The sequence below is a fragment of the Dasypus novemcinctus genome, chromosome 20 (genome assembly GCF_030445035.2).
Source record: "Dasypus novemcinctus isolate mDasNov1 chromosome 20, mDasNov1.1.hap2, whole genome shotgun sequence".
NCBI lineage: Eukaryota > Metazoa > Chordata > Mammalia > Cingulata > Dasypodidae > Dasypus > Dasypus novemcinctus.
Genome location: NC_080692.1, coordinates 52,937,285 through 52,950,527, shown reverse-complemented (window position 1 = coordinate 52,950,527; position 13,243 = coordinate 52,937,285). Strand labels below are relative to the sequence as shown.

The 13,243-nt window shown below is 49.9% G+C and overlaps 1 protein-coding gene across 6 annotated transcripts in view; it reads right to left on the bottom strand.

The window, feature by feature from the left end:
• BICD1 (BICD cargo adaptor 1) overlaps positions 1-13,243 on the bottom strand; it is a 228,964-nt gene that overhangs the window by 72,484 nt on the left and 143,237 nt on the right. For all 6 annotated transcript variants that reach the window (XM_058283023.2, XM_058283022.1, XM_058283024.1 and 3 more), the window contains exon 3: positions 3,559-3,711. In XM_058283023.2, the coding sequence (XP_058139006.1) occupies positions 3,559-3,711 (153 nt within the window). The remainder of the gene's footprint in view (positions 1-3,558; positions 3,712-13,243) is intronic.

The window sequence follows — 13,243 nt, the reverse complement described above, 5'->3', positions numbered from 1 at the left end:
CAATAGATAGAGACCCACAGAGCAGCAAACAAAATATTAAATTTCCATCCTGGGGAAGCCCTGCTACTTTCTAAATGGCAAAAATCTCTGGACTATAGAAGCTGTGCCTAAGGAAAGAAAATAGGCCTATATGCCAAGTCCCCGATCCTAATGCTTGCACATATGAATCTTATTCCTGTAAAAATGAAAACCTCCCTGTTACTGAAATGTGGCCTCTCTCTAAGCCAAACTCAACAAATAAACTCACTACCACCCCTCCCCCATTGTGGGACATGACTCCTGGGAATGAGCCTCCCTGGCACTGAGGGATTATTAGCAAGGATTAATCAGTGATGCAATTGGAAAAAGACCTTAACCAAAAGGGAGAGACATTAAATAAAAAAGCGTTTTTATGGCTAAGAGATTTTAAAGTGAGTCAGGAGGTCATTCTAGAGGTTATGCTTATACAGGTCTCAAGTAGATTTCACTAACTGCCACTGCGAACAAAGCCTCAAACTAAAGGACTCTCACGGACTCTTGGGACAGCTGGACAACAGAGGCAAGGCACATGACCCATGAAATCAACATCCTTTCAGTGGGCCCTATCTGGTAAAATATGAAAACATATTTCCTCAGCATAACATAGTTACACTCAGTTATAATTCCCCTAAACATGATTCTTAGACTCCTTTTATTTAAACCTATAATTTTCAATGTACGAGTTAAATATATCTCACAGCGATTTAAATCTTTGTTCTGTTCAGTGGCCAGTTGAGCTCTGAATCCCAGCAGAGTAGCGAACAATTCCTACTGTCCTATTCTTTGGACTTGCCCTGGACAACCAACAAGCCAATGATGACGATCAGGTTCCATCCCAAAAAATGGGAGTGTTTGCAGCTGTGGATAGGATAACCCCCTCCATCTGTCCTGTGATGTCTGGATGGCCTCTCAGCCTGGGGCCGTCAGAGTGGATGTTGTCTGGGTGCCTCCGGATTGAGGAATGAACAAACAAGAGGAGGGGGTCCAGCCACGGACCAAAGTAGATTAGTTTTTACCATGGATGTTGTTGCGTGTTGTCGGAAGAACTCGTAACATTGATATATAAAGACGGGCTGGCAGCGGTTCAGAAGGGAGGGGGAGTGATTGGCTGGACAGGGCATCCTGGGGCAGTGAGGTCCTTCTGATAATTCTGCAGTGATGGACACGTGACAGTGCTCACTTGTCAAGGCCTGTGGAACCGAATAGCACAAAGTGGAAACCAAAATGTAGACTATAAACCCTGGTTAGCAGCAAGGCTTCAGCAGTGGTTCATCAGCTGCAACAAATGTATCAGCCAATCTAAGATGGCAACAACAGGGGTGTGGGGGAGGGGCAGGTATTCCCTGTACTGTCAGTACTGTACTGTACTGTAATTTTTCTGTAAATGTAAATTTAAAACGTCTCTAAAAGTAAAGTTAAAAAAAAATCCTGTATTAGTGGAATTGAGTAAGATTATCTACTATATTAGGATTTCTTTTATGGTCAAAAGGGGGCACTGTTTGCTTAATAAATCAGGAATATTTTTGTAATAATTTATTCAGAGTATTCACAGCTCAAGAAAATATTTATCAGAACTATTGTTTATTTATTTCATCACTAATAACAAGGACATTTTTATACCCAGAGATAAATTTGTTAAAAGGTCACAATAAGAACATAAGAACACAATCTCAATAAAATACACTTGAGAGTAAGATGAGAAAGAAAGGAAAATTTTTGTGGTTAAGGGTAGAATTTGGAAGAAAACTTACACATTATCCATGAACAAAGTATATGCTATCTATTGCTGGCACAGTAGTGTTCCTTTGAATTAGAATCGAATGAGAGCCCGCTCGAGCACGCTCTCGTCACACGGGCCCCGGGATGAGCGGGCTCCCCTCTGGCCTGACCTGCCTTCCTGCTCACTCTGCCTCGGCAGGGCTAGGTAGCTCCTGAACAACAGTTATTCGTCAAGTAACTTGTAAGTAGAAGCTCAAGCAACTTCAGAAGGGAAAACGCGAGTTCTCTGAACCGAGCCCATGGCCATGGCATTAGCTCTTCAGAGGGAGCAGCCCGGAGAGTTTGCTGTGTGCAGGAAACTTCAGGCAAAGCAGCATCAGAGGCTGGGGACCGCCTGCCAGCACCCCGCAGCTTCCCCACCGCGCGTGGGCTCCACTGGCGAGGGTTTTGACAGCCCCTGTACAGGCCGGCAGAGGGGAACCGCACCTCCTCACCAGCAGGGCCCTGGGCTCTACACTGCACCCACCCATCGGGAGTTACACCTGATGGCTTTGCCTGGAAAGGATTTCAGAGTGACCCATCAGACACTTAAATGGGAAACTTATCAGATGGCATCTAGGCAATAAAATGACAGAGCTGTAGAAACGTTTTCATTAAAAAATAATAAAACAGCCGAATTAACCATTTGTTTTCTATGTCTCAACGGCCGATGGAACGGGGACGCGCCTGGTGATGAGCTAGACTGGGGCACAAAGCCCCACGCAGCCGCCGTGGGTCGACGGATGCCCGCGGGATGCCCGCAGGCTGGCAGGGGCGCCCAACCCCGCCTCGGGCCGGCCCCCACGCAGTCGCCGAAGCCTCTACCCAGGCTGTTTGGGCTTAGCCTGAAAGAGCAGGGAGGATTTATGTGATTTATGTGAATCTGGAAATAAAGACATTTTACGTATTTACACATCAAGTAAATTTGTTTCAAGTCATCCACATTCTTCACCAAGAGCAAAAAAGAAACAAAAACAAAACCACGCCCCAAAACCCCAAAACTTATCTTAACAAGGTTTTAAGGAGGTCTTTTTAAAAAAAGCAAACATTCTCCTAGTTGAGTTTTTCCCACTGGGAGCTCTAGTGACCTCCAGTCATTCAAGGGTGGGATGCTCAGGGCGGCCAGGCCTCAGGGACCCAGCGCAAAAGGGAAGGCGCGAGGGCCGAAGCTGGGGGCGTGCTGGGCGCACCCTGGGACCCCGAGCAACGTAAGAAACCATCGTCTACCCTCCTTAGTGGACGTCCTGTCCCCCACACTGCAAAGCTGGTGGGGGCTGGCGGTGAGCAGAAATCAAATCTCGTCTTCCCAACTTTTCCTTCCCCCACTTGCAACCCGTGCATCCACCCACACCGACACTGGTTTTGGACCCAGCTGTCGACGTGGGAGGGAAGCCAAAGCTACACCTGCTCTGGCGTCCAGGTGTACCCAGTGCTGCTCTAACCCCAGCACAGCGCCAATAGGCCGCCGGTTTTAACTAGAAAGCATCAAATCTGTTACAACACATTTTACTCATTCCTGAAATTAATGCCGAACTAAAGTAAAAACTGAAAGTCTTAAAATTTTATTACAAACTATGTTATTTAGACGTATAGTTTTTCCTTCTAAATATTAACTGAAACAGGAGGGCTGGGAAATTTCACATCCATTTTTCAGGGAGAAGATTAAGGAGTTACAGCAAAATTTGACAAATTCCCTCCCGAGATATGAAAATAAGTTTTAACTGCAGCAGCCATAAAATGCAATCCACCTGGAGGGTGCCGCAGGCAAGCTCCTTCCCTTACCTGGTTCTGCTTTAACGTGGACACCAGCTTCTGCAACGTGATATTTTCTTCTTCCAGCTCCGTGTAGTCCTGGAGGAGGCGGGCTTCCCGGAATTTATATTCTCGAATCTCATCCTTCATCCGCATTCTCTGTAGCTCCACCATCTCATTGTTCTGAAGCCATAGAACAAACAATTGACACGTTAAATCTTATTCTAGATTTAATGAATTGTAGATAGAAGCTTGGTGGTTAAAAAAATAAAAATTATAAAAACACTTCATGGACTATAATTCGAAATTTTATGAATGGCAATTTAGTGATTTCAGTCAAAAATTTAAAAACACATGTACATGTACCAGTAATTCTATTTCTAAAAATTGTTCTTAAAGATACTCTCAAAGGCGTAAACTAAAATAAGAACATCTATGTATACTGACACAAAGAACTGGAAACGCTCTAAATGCTAGCTCTTAGGGGAATGAGTGAGTTTTCATACATCCCAATGAATTGAGCATTATAATATTATTTAAAAGAATAAGAAAAAAATAAGAATGGGGAGGGGCTTTACATACCAAAGTGGAAAGATATCCACAGTGCATTATTAAATGTAAAAGGGAACTTGCAGATTTTACATTCATGTCAGGATCCCATATATGTTAAAAATAAAGAGGGAACACAAATGTAAACACACGGATATACACAATTGCATGTCGTAAAATATTTGCAAGAATACTAAAAAATTGCCACTAGAGTTGTTTCTGAGGGGAGGGACTGAGCAAGCCATAGGGATAAGGAGAGGGCCCTCCAGCTTTGAATATTATATCCTTCTGGATATTTGATTTTTTTTCCAGAAACATGTATTACCAGGTCTTTTGTGCAAAAATGCAGGATATAAATAAAGCAAGTAAGTAAAACAATCTCTCTTCCTAAACTTGTATAAGCTATATTTTAGCTGAAAATATACAACTGCCTATCACATATGTGTATATATACATATATCAATTTATACATGTAAAATATCCATAATCACAGAAAGAGGGATTATACAAGTTCCGTTTTTTAAATTTAAGATTCAATGAACTAGTTTCTTATTCAGATAAGAGCTATGTGAAGGAAAAGTACTGTCAAACCAGAGAGCTTCCTTTTTCTTGTGTAATACTTGGCTATCCCCTGGGGGACGGGATATGTGGCCCACAGGCCATAATTGGCTGAGCCTAGATGTAATATCATGGGATTGACAATGAATGAACTCCTGCTGTTTGCAATACAAACGCCTCTCACTAACATGCTGAGGGAAGGAAGCTGGGTGCAAAAGCCTCCATATGCGTCAAGTTCAAAAGCATGCAAAACTCATCTATAGTGACGAAAGGGGAAGTGACATCTGGAGCAGCAGACCCATCTTAACAGATTCCTACAGATGATGAAGATAACTCTTAAAATAATCCACAATTTCCCCTGTCTTTCAAAATGCCCCCTACCTTGCTTCACCTCCTACAGATTCTAACCTCAAATAACTCCATGGGCTCTGGGTTTTCTCCTCACCACTGCGGAAACCTGGTGACTTTTCCTACTGGCTAATTCCAAAAGTATAGCTCTCCCCTGGTTCTGCTTATGCTTAGAAACAGCCAATTACAAACCCATAATCTTCCATGTAAAAAACAGGGAAGCATAAGCTCCCTAACTCATTGATTTGGTTCTGGCTCATACAAGTCTTTCTGGTCAGAGTCTGCTGTCCCCAGGAGCAGCTGTTGCTCAGAACCCGGAGGGGACGGTCGAGAAGGGCGGTCGGGCAAGAACAGAGGCTGAGAACGCCTGCGGATGCCTGACTTGGGGGTAAGATGAGTACAAATCCTGACGTGCACAGGGAGAAGGCCCTGTGGCATCAGAGTCACGCTCTGCTGTGTGCTGTCACTGAAACCTCTGCAGTTACTCTAGGCAGAGGATACGGCGCGCCCGGGAGCTGGCCAGACTTCCTGAGACCGCGGGATCCCTGACCGCGCCACCAATCCCGAGGCTGGACAATCGAGGGCTCCGAGGCTGAGCCCACCCGCTGAGCGGGACGTCACATGCCCACAGGGGGCTGACAGCCTCCAGGTGCCCGGCTTTCCTCCTGGGCCCTAACGACAATAAACTGATGACCTAAAACACCGTAATAACTCGCACGGCTTTTTCCCCCGCTTTGAAGCTTCACCTCTTAAGGGATTCGCCCACTATAGGCCACAAGCGACAACCCAGAAGTGTTCTGAAGTTTCAGTTTGGAAACGTGAAAGAACCTTCTAGGACTGTCCTAAAAACTAAGGAAAAGTGGGTTTTGCCGCTTGTCTCTCCAGGAGCTCACGTAAGCACAACAGGATGTATGGACTTGAACTTGGCCCAAATCCTGCCGGAATGAGGCTTCCCAGCCTGGAAAGCTGCCATGCAAGCTTCCTTTACCAGCAAAGAAACTGAGTCAGGCAGAATAATCAGAGTCAGCAGCAGCCAAAACCGTGGGGCGCGGGTTACGTGGGCACCCCCTCCCCGTGCTGTGCAAGCCCGTCGGCGCGTTTCAACCTCCCAGGTGGGCCGCACGATTGGCCTCCCTCACAGTCCAGCAAAGCCAGGAGCTGCTCCGAATAATGCTCGAAAGTGCACGAAGGAAAGCCAGGATTCCGAGGAAGCCAGTGGCGCTAAGATTAAGCACCGAAGCACTCCAAGGTGCACTGTCCCGGTGGCGCCCCCAGGCCCCCTGGCTGCACCTGTGCAGGGTCCTCCCGGCTCGGCCCTGACCTGCCTCGGGCGGCCTCGGCTCCTCCTGCTCATGGACACGGCCACGGTGTGTGCCACGTCAGCCCCCGGCGGGCGCCCGAGAGGCCAGCACAGGCAGGGACCGCGGCCACCCAACTGCCAACCCAGCCCAAGCTGCCAGCCCGCGGGCGGTGGTGGCTTCTGAGTCTGCGCCTTGAGGGGATCTGTGCTGGTACGGGGCCTCAGGCGCAGGGAGACAACAGGCAGTCAGATGTGCGGCGCGTCTAAGACCCGAGCCCACAGCCCTGGGGATGGTCAAGATGCCAGCGGGCGAGCTGTGAGGTGGAAATACCTGCACAGGTGCTGCTAATGCCACTGAGGTTCGCCTCCGTTTAAAGAGAAGAAAATGCTAAATTCCAGCCAGAGCTTAGTGAAAACAAAGACGCGATTATTTTTCCCACTCAAGTCTACAGACTTCCCGAATCCTAGGCAGAGGCTCCCCAGCGGAAGGTCAGCGCAGAAATCCGGCTCCCCCTTGTCACCAGGTGCCAGCGCCAGCGTCCTTCCTCAGAACTCCCTGGGCAACTCGTCCAAGGCAGTGCCACCCCCCTGCTGAGGCGTCACCTTGCAGGATTCACTTTTCTGTTCTGAATGTGTTTGCTTCCTTTTTTCTTATTTTTTAGGAGGTACCAGGGACTGAACCCAGGACCTCGTCCATGGGAAGCAGGTGCTCAGCCACGGAGCTTCAGCCGCTCCCCTATTTGCTGCCTTTAAAAAAATTTTTATTTTCATCTGCAAAATTGTGAGTTCACATCAGCCGTGCTCACCGCACAGGAGTCCCGTCCATCGCCCCCGCGTTGTTGTGACACGTTTTCTACAAGGGACGGAGGACGCCCTCGCCCTGCCCACTGTCTGTGGGTGGAGCTCGTGTCTGGGGCTGCCCCACCCCATCCTGTCACTGACCCCCTGGGTTAGTTTGCTCGTTTGTGACGGCTCCCGAGAGAAGCTCTGTCTCCTGCTGTCTGCGGTCATCGCTCACCTCGGGGTCGTGTGCTGGGCGGGCCACGCAGGGCATGGGCCACCCAGGTGCACGCTCGGCCACCCTCGGTTTCACCGCAGAGCTGTGCTGTCATCACTCGATTTCAGAGTGTCTTCTCTACTCCAGGGGAAGAGCCCGTACATGATCTACCTTTTAGGTCAGTATTTGACACAGCGTGGGTACTCAGAAAACAACTGTTCAGTGAATAGCACTAATTCTTACTTGAAATTATTCAGTTACTTTTTTACATTTATTACATTCCCTCTCATATCTGAACATAATGGACTGTTTTTGTCTTGTGCATTCCTGTGTCCCCAATACCTGGCACATTTTGGGTCTTGATAACTACATAATAATTAATGAAACAGAATAAATGGCCAAACAAAACCAAAAAGAATATTATTGCATGACAGGGAGGGAGAGAGGAAGAACAGCACATTTTGAACTGAAATATAACCACATCTCTGAAATGGCTAAACTGGCTATAATTCTTCTTCAGTATATTGAGAAGGTACTTGGAGGCAGGAATTTTACTTTATTCCTTGCTCTTCGGACAACACTTTGAGTATGTGTGCTCAACAGAATGAAAAATAGATTTCCCTTAATATGGCTATGAAGCCAAATTACAATATTTCACTAATATGAAATCTTAATATAATATCATTTTCTGTCTCTTCAGAGATCTATTAACTAGAATGAGAAATCTTAATATATCATTTTTCTATCTCTTAAAGGTCTATTAACTGAATGAGATAGATTAATTTAGTTTTCCATATTCAGTATGTATAATAATTTATGAGGAAGCCTAAATAAATTGAATGTTAGTCATTTACATAAAATAAAAAATAAAAATGTTGATATAAGAGATTCTGTAAAATACAAATACATTCAATGTAAAAAAATGTAATTACCAGAAACATGGCTCATATACACTGGAAAATAACCATAAAATCTTGTGCAGTAAAACAGTAAATGTCACGACAAATTTAAGATCATGGTAAAGCTAATGAGGATCAGTAAACAACTCATAAAATAGCTCGTGAAAATCCCTGATGCTAATTAAGGAAAAGAGAAAGAAAAATAAGAGCTTCGGGGGGGAGACTGGTCAAGCAACTCACTTGCAATGAAACATAAGCCCCAGAGAGGAAGAAAGCTCGTCTGATTAATTTTGTTAGAACCTTTGTTTTTTGCACTGCCAAAGATCAAATTCTATGGGCACCATTTCTGGCTTCCATAAAATATTGAAATTGTTGACACCGTTGTTTTTACAGCACTCATCATACCTTTATCTCCTACAATATTTTCTTCCTGGGATAAGATGGTGCTGAGCTCTATCAAAAACTCCAATCAAGAATAACGAGGGTGAGACAAGTAAAGCAGGAAAGGAAGGGGCAAAGGTGGTACAGCCTGGGAAAGTGTTAGCCCTTCGCCTCCAGAGCCCTGGGCTCCTCTTGGGGCCCCTCCGGCGAGAGATGAACCTGCTGCACTTGTGGGGGCTGCCCTCACCGCAGGCGGTGCCCCTCAGCACAGCAGCATTGAAAGAGTATTTAATCATCACTAAAAGGATGTCTTTGTGTAATAATAAAATCCCTGCACGACTGGCAAGAGACACAGGGCATGCGAACACCTGTTACCACAAAATGAGTAATGTATTAAAAAAAGAATGTCTTCCACCGATACAGCCTTTAGTCCTTTATAAGTTAATTGTTTTTACTGCCATATTAGGTCCTAACAATAGCCTTTGAGGTGGGAGACACATCCTTTAGTTTTCTCACCTGTAAAATGGTGATGATAATAGCGTACATGGTAATTGTGGGTATTTCATGACACAGAATGAAAAAAACAGCATGGGAGAGGGATGCGGACACAGGTACTTGTCCAGGACAGGGTGGAGCAGGTGCGGTTACAGTCTGGACTCAGAGGGCTGGTCAAGGACGGCTTTGTGAAGGAGCCGCCTCCTTTGCAGGGACGAGGAAGGCTGAGCAGGTTGACCAAGGGACAAAGTTCCCAGCCCAGGTCAACCTGAGAACAACAGCAGACTCGTAACTGCGTTGAGGGCAGAGTGCAAACACCCTAGAGTGTTTCCTCGGGTACCAGCAAAGCCAGGGCACTGAGAGACAGAGAGAGGAAAAAAGAGGAAACTTCAGAAAAATGTAGACGAGCACTGTTTTCAACATACATCTAAGTTTGGTGTTCCTTCATAAAATAAAACAAATTCTAGTCTAGCCCTGTCAGCTTACGGGGCAGTAGCAAGAAACCAAATCATTTTCTGCGCCTGAAAGCCCTGGAGGTCTCAACGAGGCTGGGGTGCAGGCTGTGCAGCTGGAGCTAAGTAAACTGGGGCAGGTTTTGCAGAAAATTCGATGTTAAACTAAGGGAGCCATTCAAGGCTTTCAGGCAAGGCAGCCTCGTGATCAGAACTCTTGAGGAGTAGGAAGGGTGCACTCGAGTAGAGAGGACCAAAAAAACCAAGAAACCAAACGCAAGAGAAGCAGCTGCTTAGCAGCCCAAGGCGAGAGCAGGCAGGGAAGGCTGCGGAGGACATGGCCAGGACGGGCGAGTGAGAGCAGCTGACACTGGCGGTGGCGTGAATGGGGTGGGGGCAGCTTAGCGGGAAGAGCGTCTCTCCAAAGAAGGCAGGCATGGAAGGAGAGTGACGAGAAGAGAAACTTGATAACCATCGGAGAGAGCGCTTACTGCCCACCCATCACTACAGTGCTCTTCTGGAGAGCCAACCAGGAGCCCCTGGGGGTGGGGGAGAGGGCTGCACGGGCCAGGCGGCGCACCTGCAGGGGCGCGTGGAGCCCCTCGCCCGCCCGTACTGCTCTCCAGGGAGTCCAGGCAGTTCAAAGATAATATGCATTCGTCCTTCATCGGCCAAAACCAAGTTCTACCCCCGCTGGAGAGAGGACGGGTCACAGTTCTCCTCCCCCTCCCAGGAGATCTCTGCTCTGGAGCCAAGACCGCGTCCCCTTCAGGGGTCAGGGAAAGTTTATGCCGTCCATGGCCACGCTCAGCCAAGCAAGCCCTGGACTCTGACTGCTCCGCCTGCTCTCCAGGCTGGGTTGAGCACACTTAGGGGATTCCATGCGCCGCCCTGCCCTCCACGCCTGGGACAAGCGCACCTAGCGGGATCCCACGGGCTGCCCTGCTCTCCAGGCTGGGCTGAGCACACTTAGCAGGATTCCACGCACTGCCCTGCCCTCCACGCCTGGGACGAGCGCACCTAGCGGGATCCCACGGGCTGCCCTGCTCTCCAGGCTGGGCTGAGCACACTTAGGGGATTCCACGCGCCGCCCTGCCCTCCACGCCTGGGACGAGCGCACCTAGCGGGATCCCACGGGCTGCCCTGCTCTCCACGCCTGGGACGAGCACACTTAGCAGGATTCCACGCGCCGCCCTGCTCTCCACACCTGGGGCGAGCGCACTTTGCTCGGGGATTCCAGAGGCTCAAGGCGTTGAGTTTGACCTGTAGGGAAGCAGAACGAGGGCTCCACTGGGTGGGGGGGGGGGCCTGGGGCAGGCCAGGCAGCGCCACCTCCTCCACCTGGTGCCCACGTGGCCCCTCGCTCCCGTGGCCCTTCGTGTCTTCACCAATAACGCACCCCCTTGCCTTCCAAAGCTTCTCTGGTTTCCCCAGTCCCGCCGGCCTTCCGCCGTGTCCCTGACTTTGGGGTGCTGGTCATCTGTAAGTTGGACTGCTCCTCCCTGCCCTGCGGCTTTGGCCCCACTGCCCACCACACGCTCTCCTGCTGACACGCTGACTTCCCCGCGCCTCTCGGCCGTAAACCCGACCCTGCCTTCCCCACGCCTGCCACGCTGAGGGAAGCGGAGAAGAGGCGGGCCTGCGCCGATGGGAGCCCCCACCTCGGAGGGGCAGCGCAGTGGCTGGGGCCCCGGGCCCCGGACCCCACCCTGCGTTCCCATCCTGCTCCCACACAGACGGCTGGCTTCATGCCTCGGTTTCCCTTTCTGTAGGGGAGCTAAGCTCAGCGTGTCGTCCCATGATTAGAATAGTGCCTGGTAGGAGTGACTCATGAAGGCAGGGGGAAAGAGAAGCCACAATCTTCCAATTCGAATAGCCTAACACTGCCCAGGGTTCATCCGGATGCTCACAGTATATTAGCTTCCTCTTAAGACACCCAACAATCAGCCTTACCTTCCCTCCCTGAGAATCCTGCCTCCTGTTTCTTTGAAATAATGACATTTTAAAAAAACCCTCAAGGAAACGCGGCTCCTGCGCCCACCCTGTGGCCATGAATCTCTTCCATTCTGCTGCAGGCAGATGGAGGTGGCGAATCCTGTCTTCAGATAAAGATCCTCTTTCCACCTTACGGCCACGGCCTGCCCTTCTCGGACCCTCGGCCAATTCCAGAGAAGGCGGAGACGCCCTTGCCAAGGCCATCGGCGGCTCCCGGCATGCGGGCTGCGCTGGGTTTCCCCTCCTTAATTTCTTGAGCAGCTCTTGCCACTCGCTCCCCTTTGAAACGCTTTCTTTCCTCTGGTGGCTCGCAGATGTCCACCCTCCACCCCCGCGGCTCCCGCGCCGTCCCTTCTTGCTCACCCATCCTTCTCTGCCCCTAAGTGCCGAGGCTCCAGGCTGCTCTGTCCACTCACCTCCCAGACGAGGCGCCAGGCCCCCGCTGCACGTGCCCCTCACCCGGCCGCCCATTCCAGCGACCTCACAGGGGCAGCCGTGCCGCCGGGCCTGGCCTGCACCTGCCCCGACCTGCCCCGACCTGCCCGCCCTCGCAGGGGCCGCCCGCCCCCTCTGCTCCCCTCCTGGCCCCTGCGGCCTTCAGGACCGCAGCTGGAGTTGCTGCACCAACCATCTCCTCCCGGATTTTCTTCTCCTTGTTCAGGGCACTCTGGCTTTTCCTTAAGACCTTGACCGGCCATCTCTGCGAGAAGCTTTCCCTGACTGTTCAGTCTGAAGTAGCCACCTGGTCACGGCTATCACACGACCCTATTTTAATGACCTGAATTATCTCTATTGATTAATTCATTGCTGCCTATTGGCTGTTTTCCCAAACTTAGACCTGTCAGGATTGCTCCCCACTGTACCCCCAGACTCCAAGGGGCACCCCCCCCCGGCAGTTGTGTGCCACGGCTCGGCCTCCCCATGTCCAGCAAGGCCTTTGCAGGAGTGACCCAGCCACAGCAGGAGAGCGCCGTGTACACACTGCGCAGGCAGGTGTCCTCCATCCACCCATCCGAGTCCACAGGTTGAGAGAAAGGGTCCCTAGAAAGCAGGAGCCCCTCAAAACTCTCCAGAGTCAAAACTCTACCTTCCTGGTTGCACATGGTCTAGCGTATTCGTTCCTCGGAAGAGATTTGTGCTAAGGAAGGGATATGCTAAACTCATCCCTTACGAGGGCTACAGCTGGTAGACCTACTGTGCTCACTCTCTTCAGAATGGGGCCAGCTAAGGAGGTGGAGGGACACATCTCTGTGAACGGGCTGCCAGCAGGCAAGTGCACACCAGGGCGTCCTCCAGTTCACAGCATGGCGGCCCTGCGGCCCATCGGGGTAGCGCGGCCTCCTCATCAACAAAGGAGGTCAACCAAGAGGCGCCCAGAGCTCCACAGCCAGCACGCCCACGGCAGCCGGGCTCCGCACCTGGGCTGAGCGAGGAAAAACACACAGGGCAGGTTTGAGACGTGCTTAAAGCAAACATGCTCAGCAGGAAAGAGTTATGCCATAAAGAAAGAAAAAGAGTATGGCATGGCTGGAAAAGAGTAATAAAGGGAAGAACTCTGCTTCAGGACAGCGTTTCCCACGCCGTGTTCTACACTAGCCTGGCTCTGTGGAGTACATCACTCAAAAACAAATGTGGGAAGCATTAGTTTAGTAAACGTAAACCCTTTTTGACTGCTGGACTTCTCATAGTCTGTAAGACGCTGGTGGGCACTGAGACTTGGTGAGAGCGAGATAGGCTATAC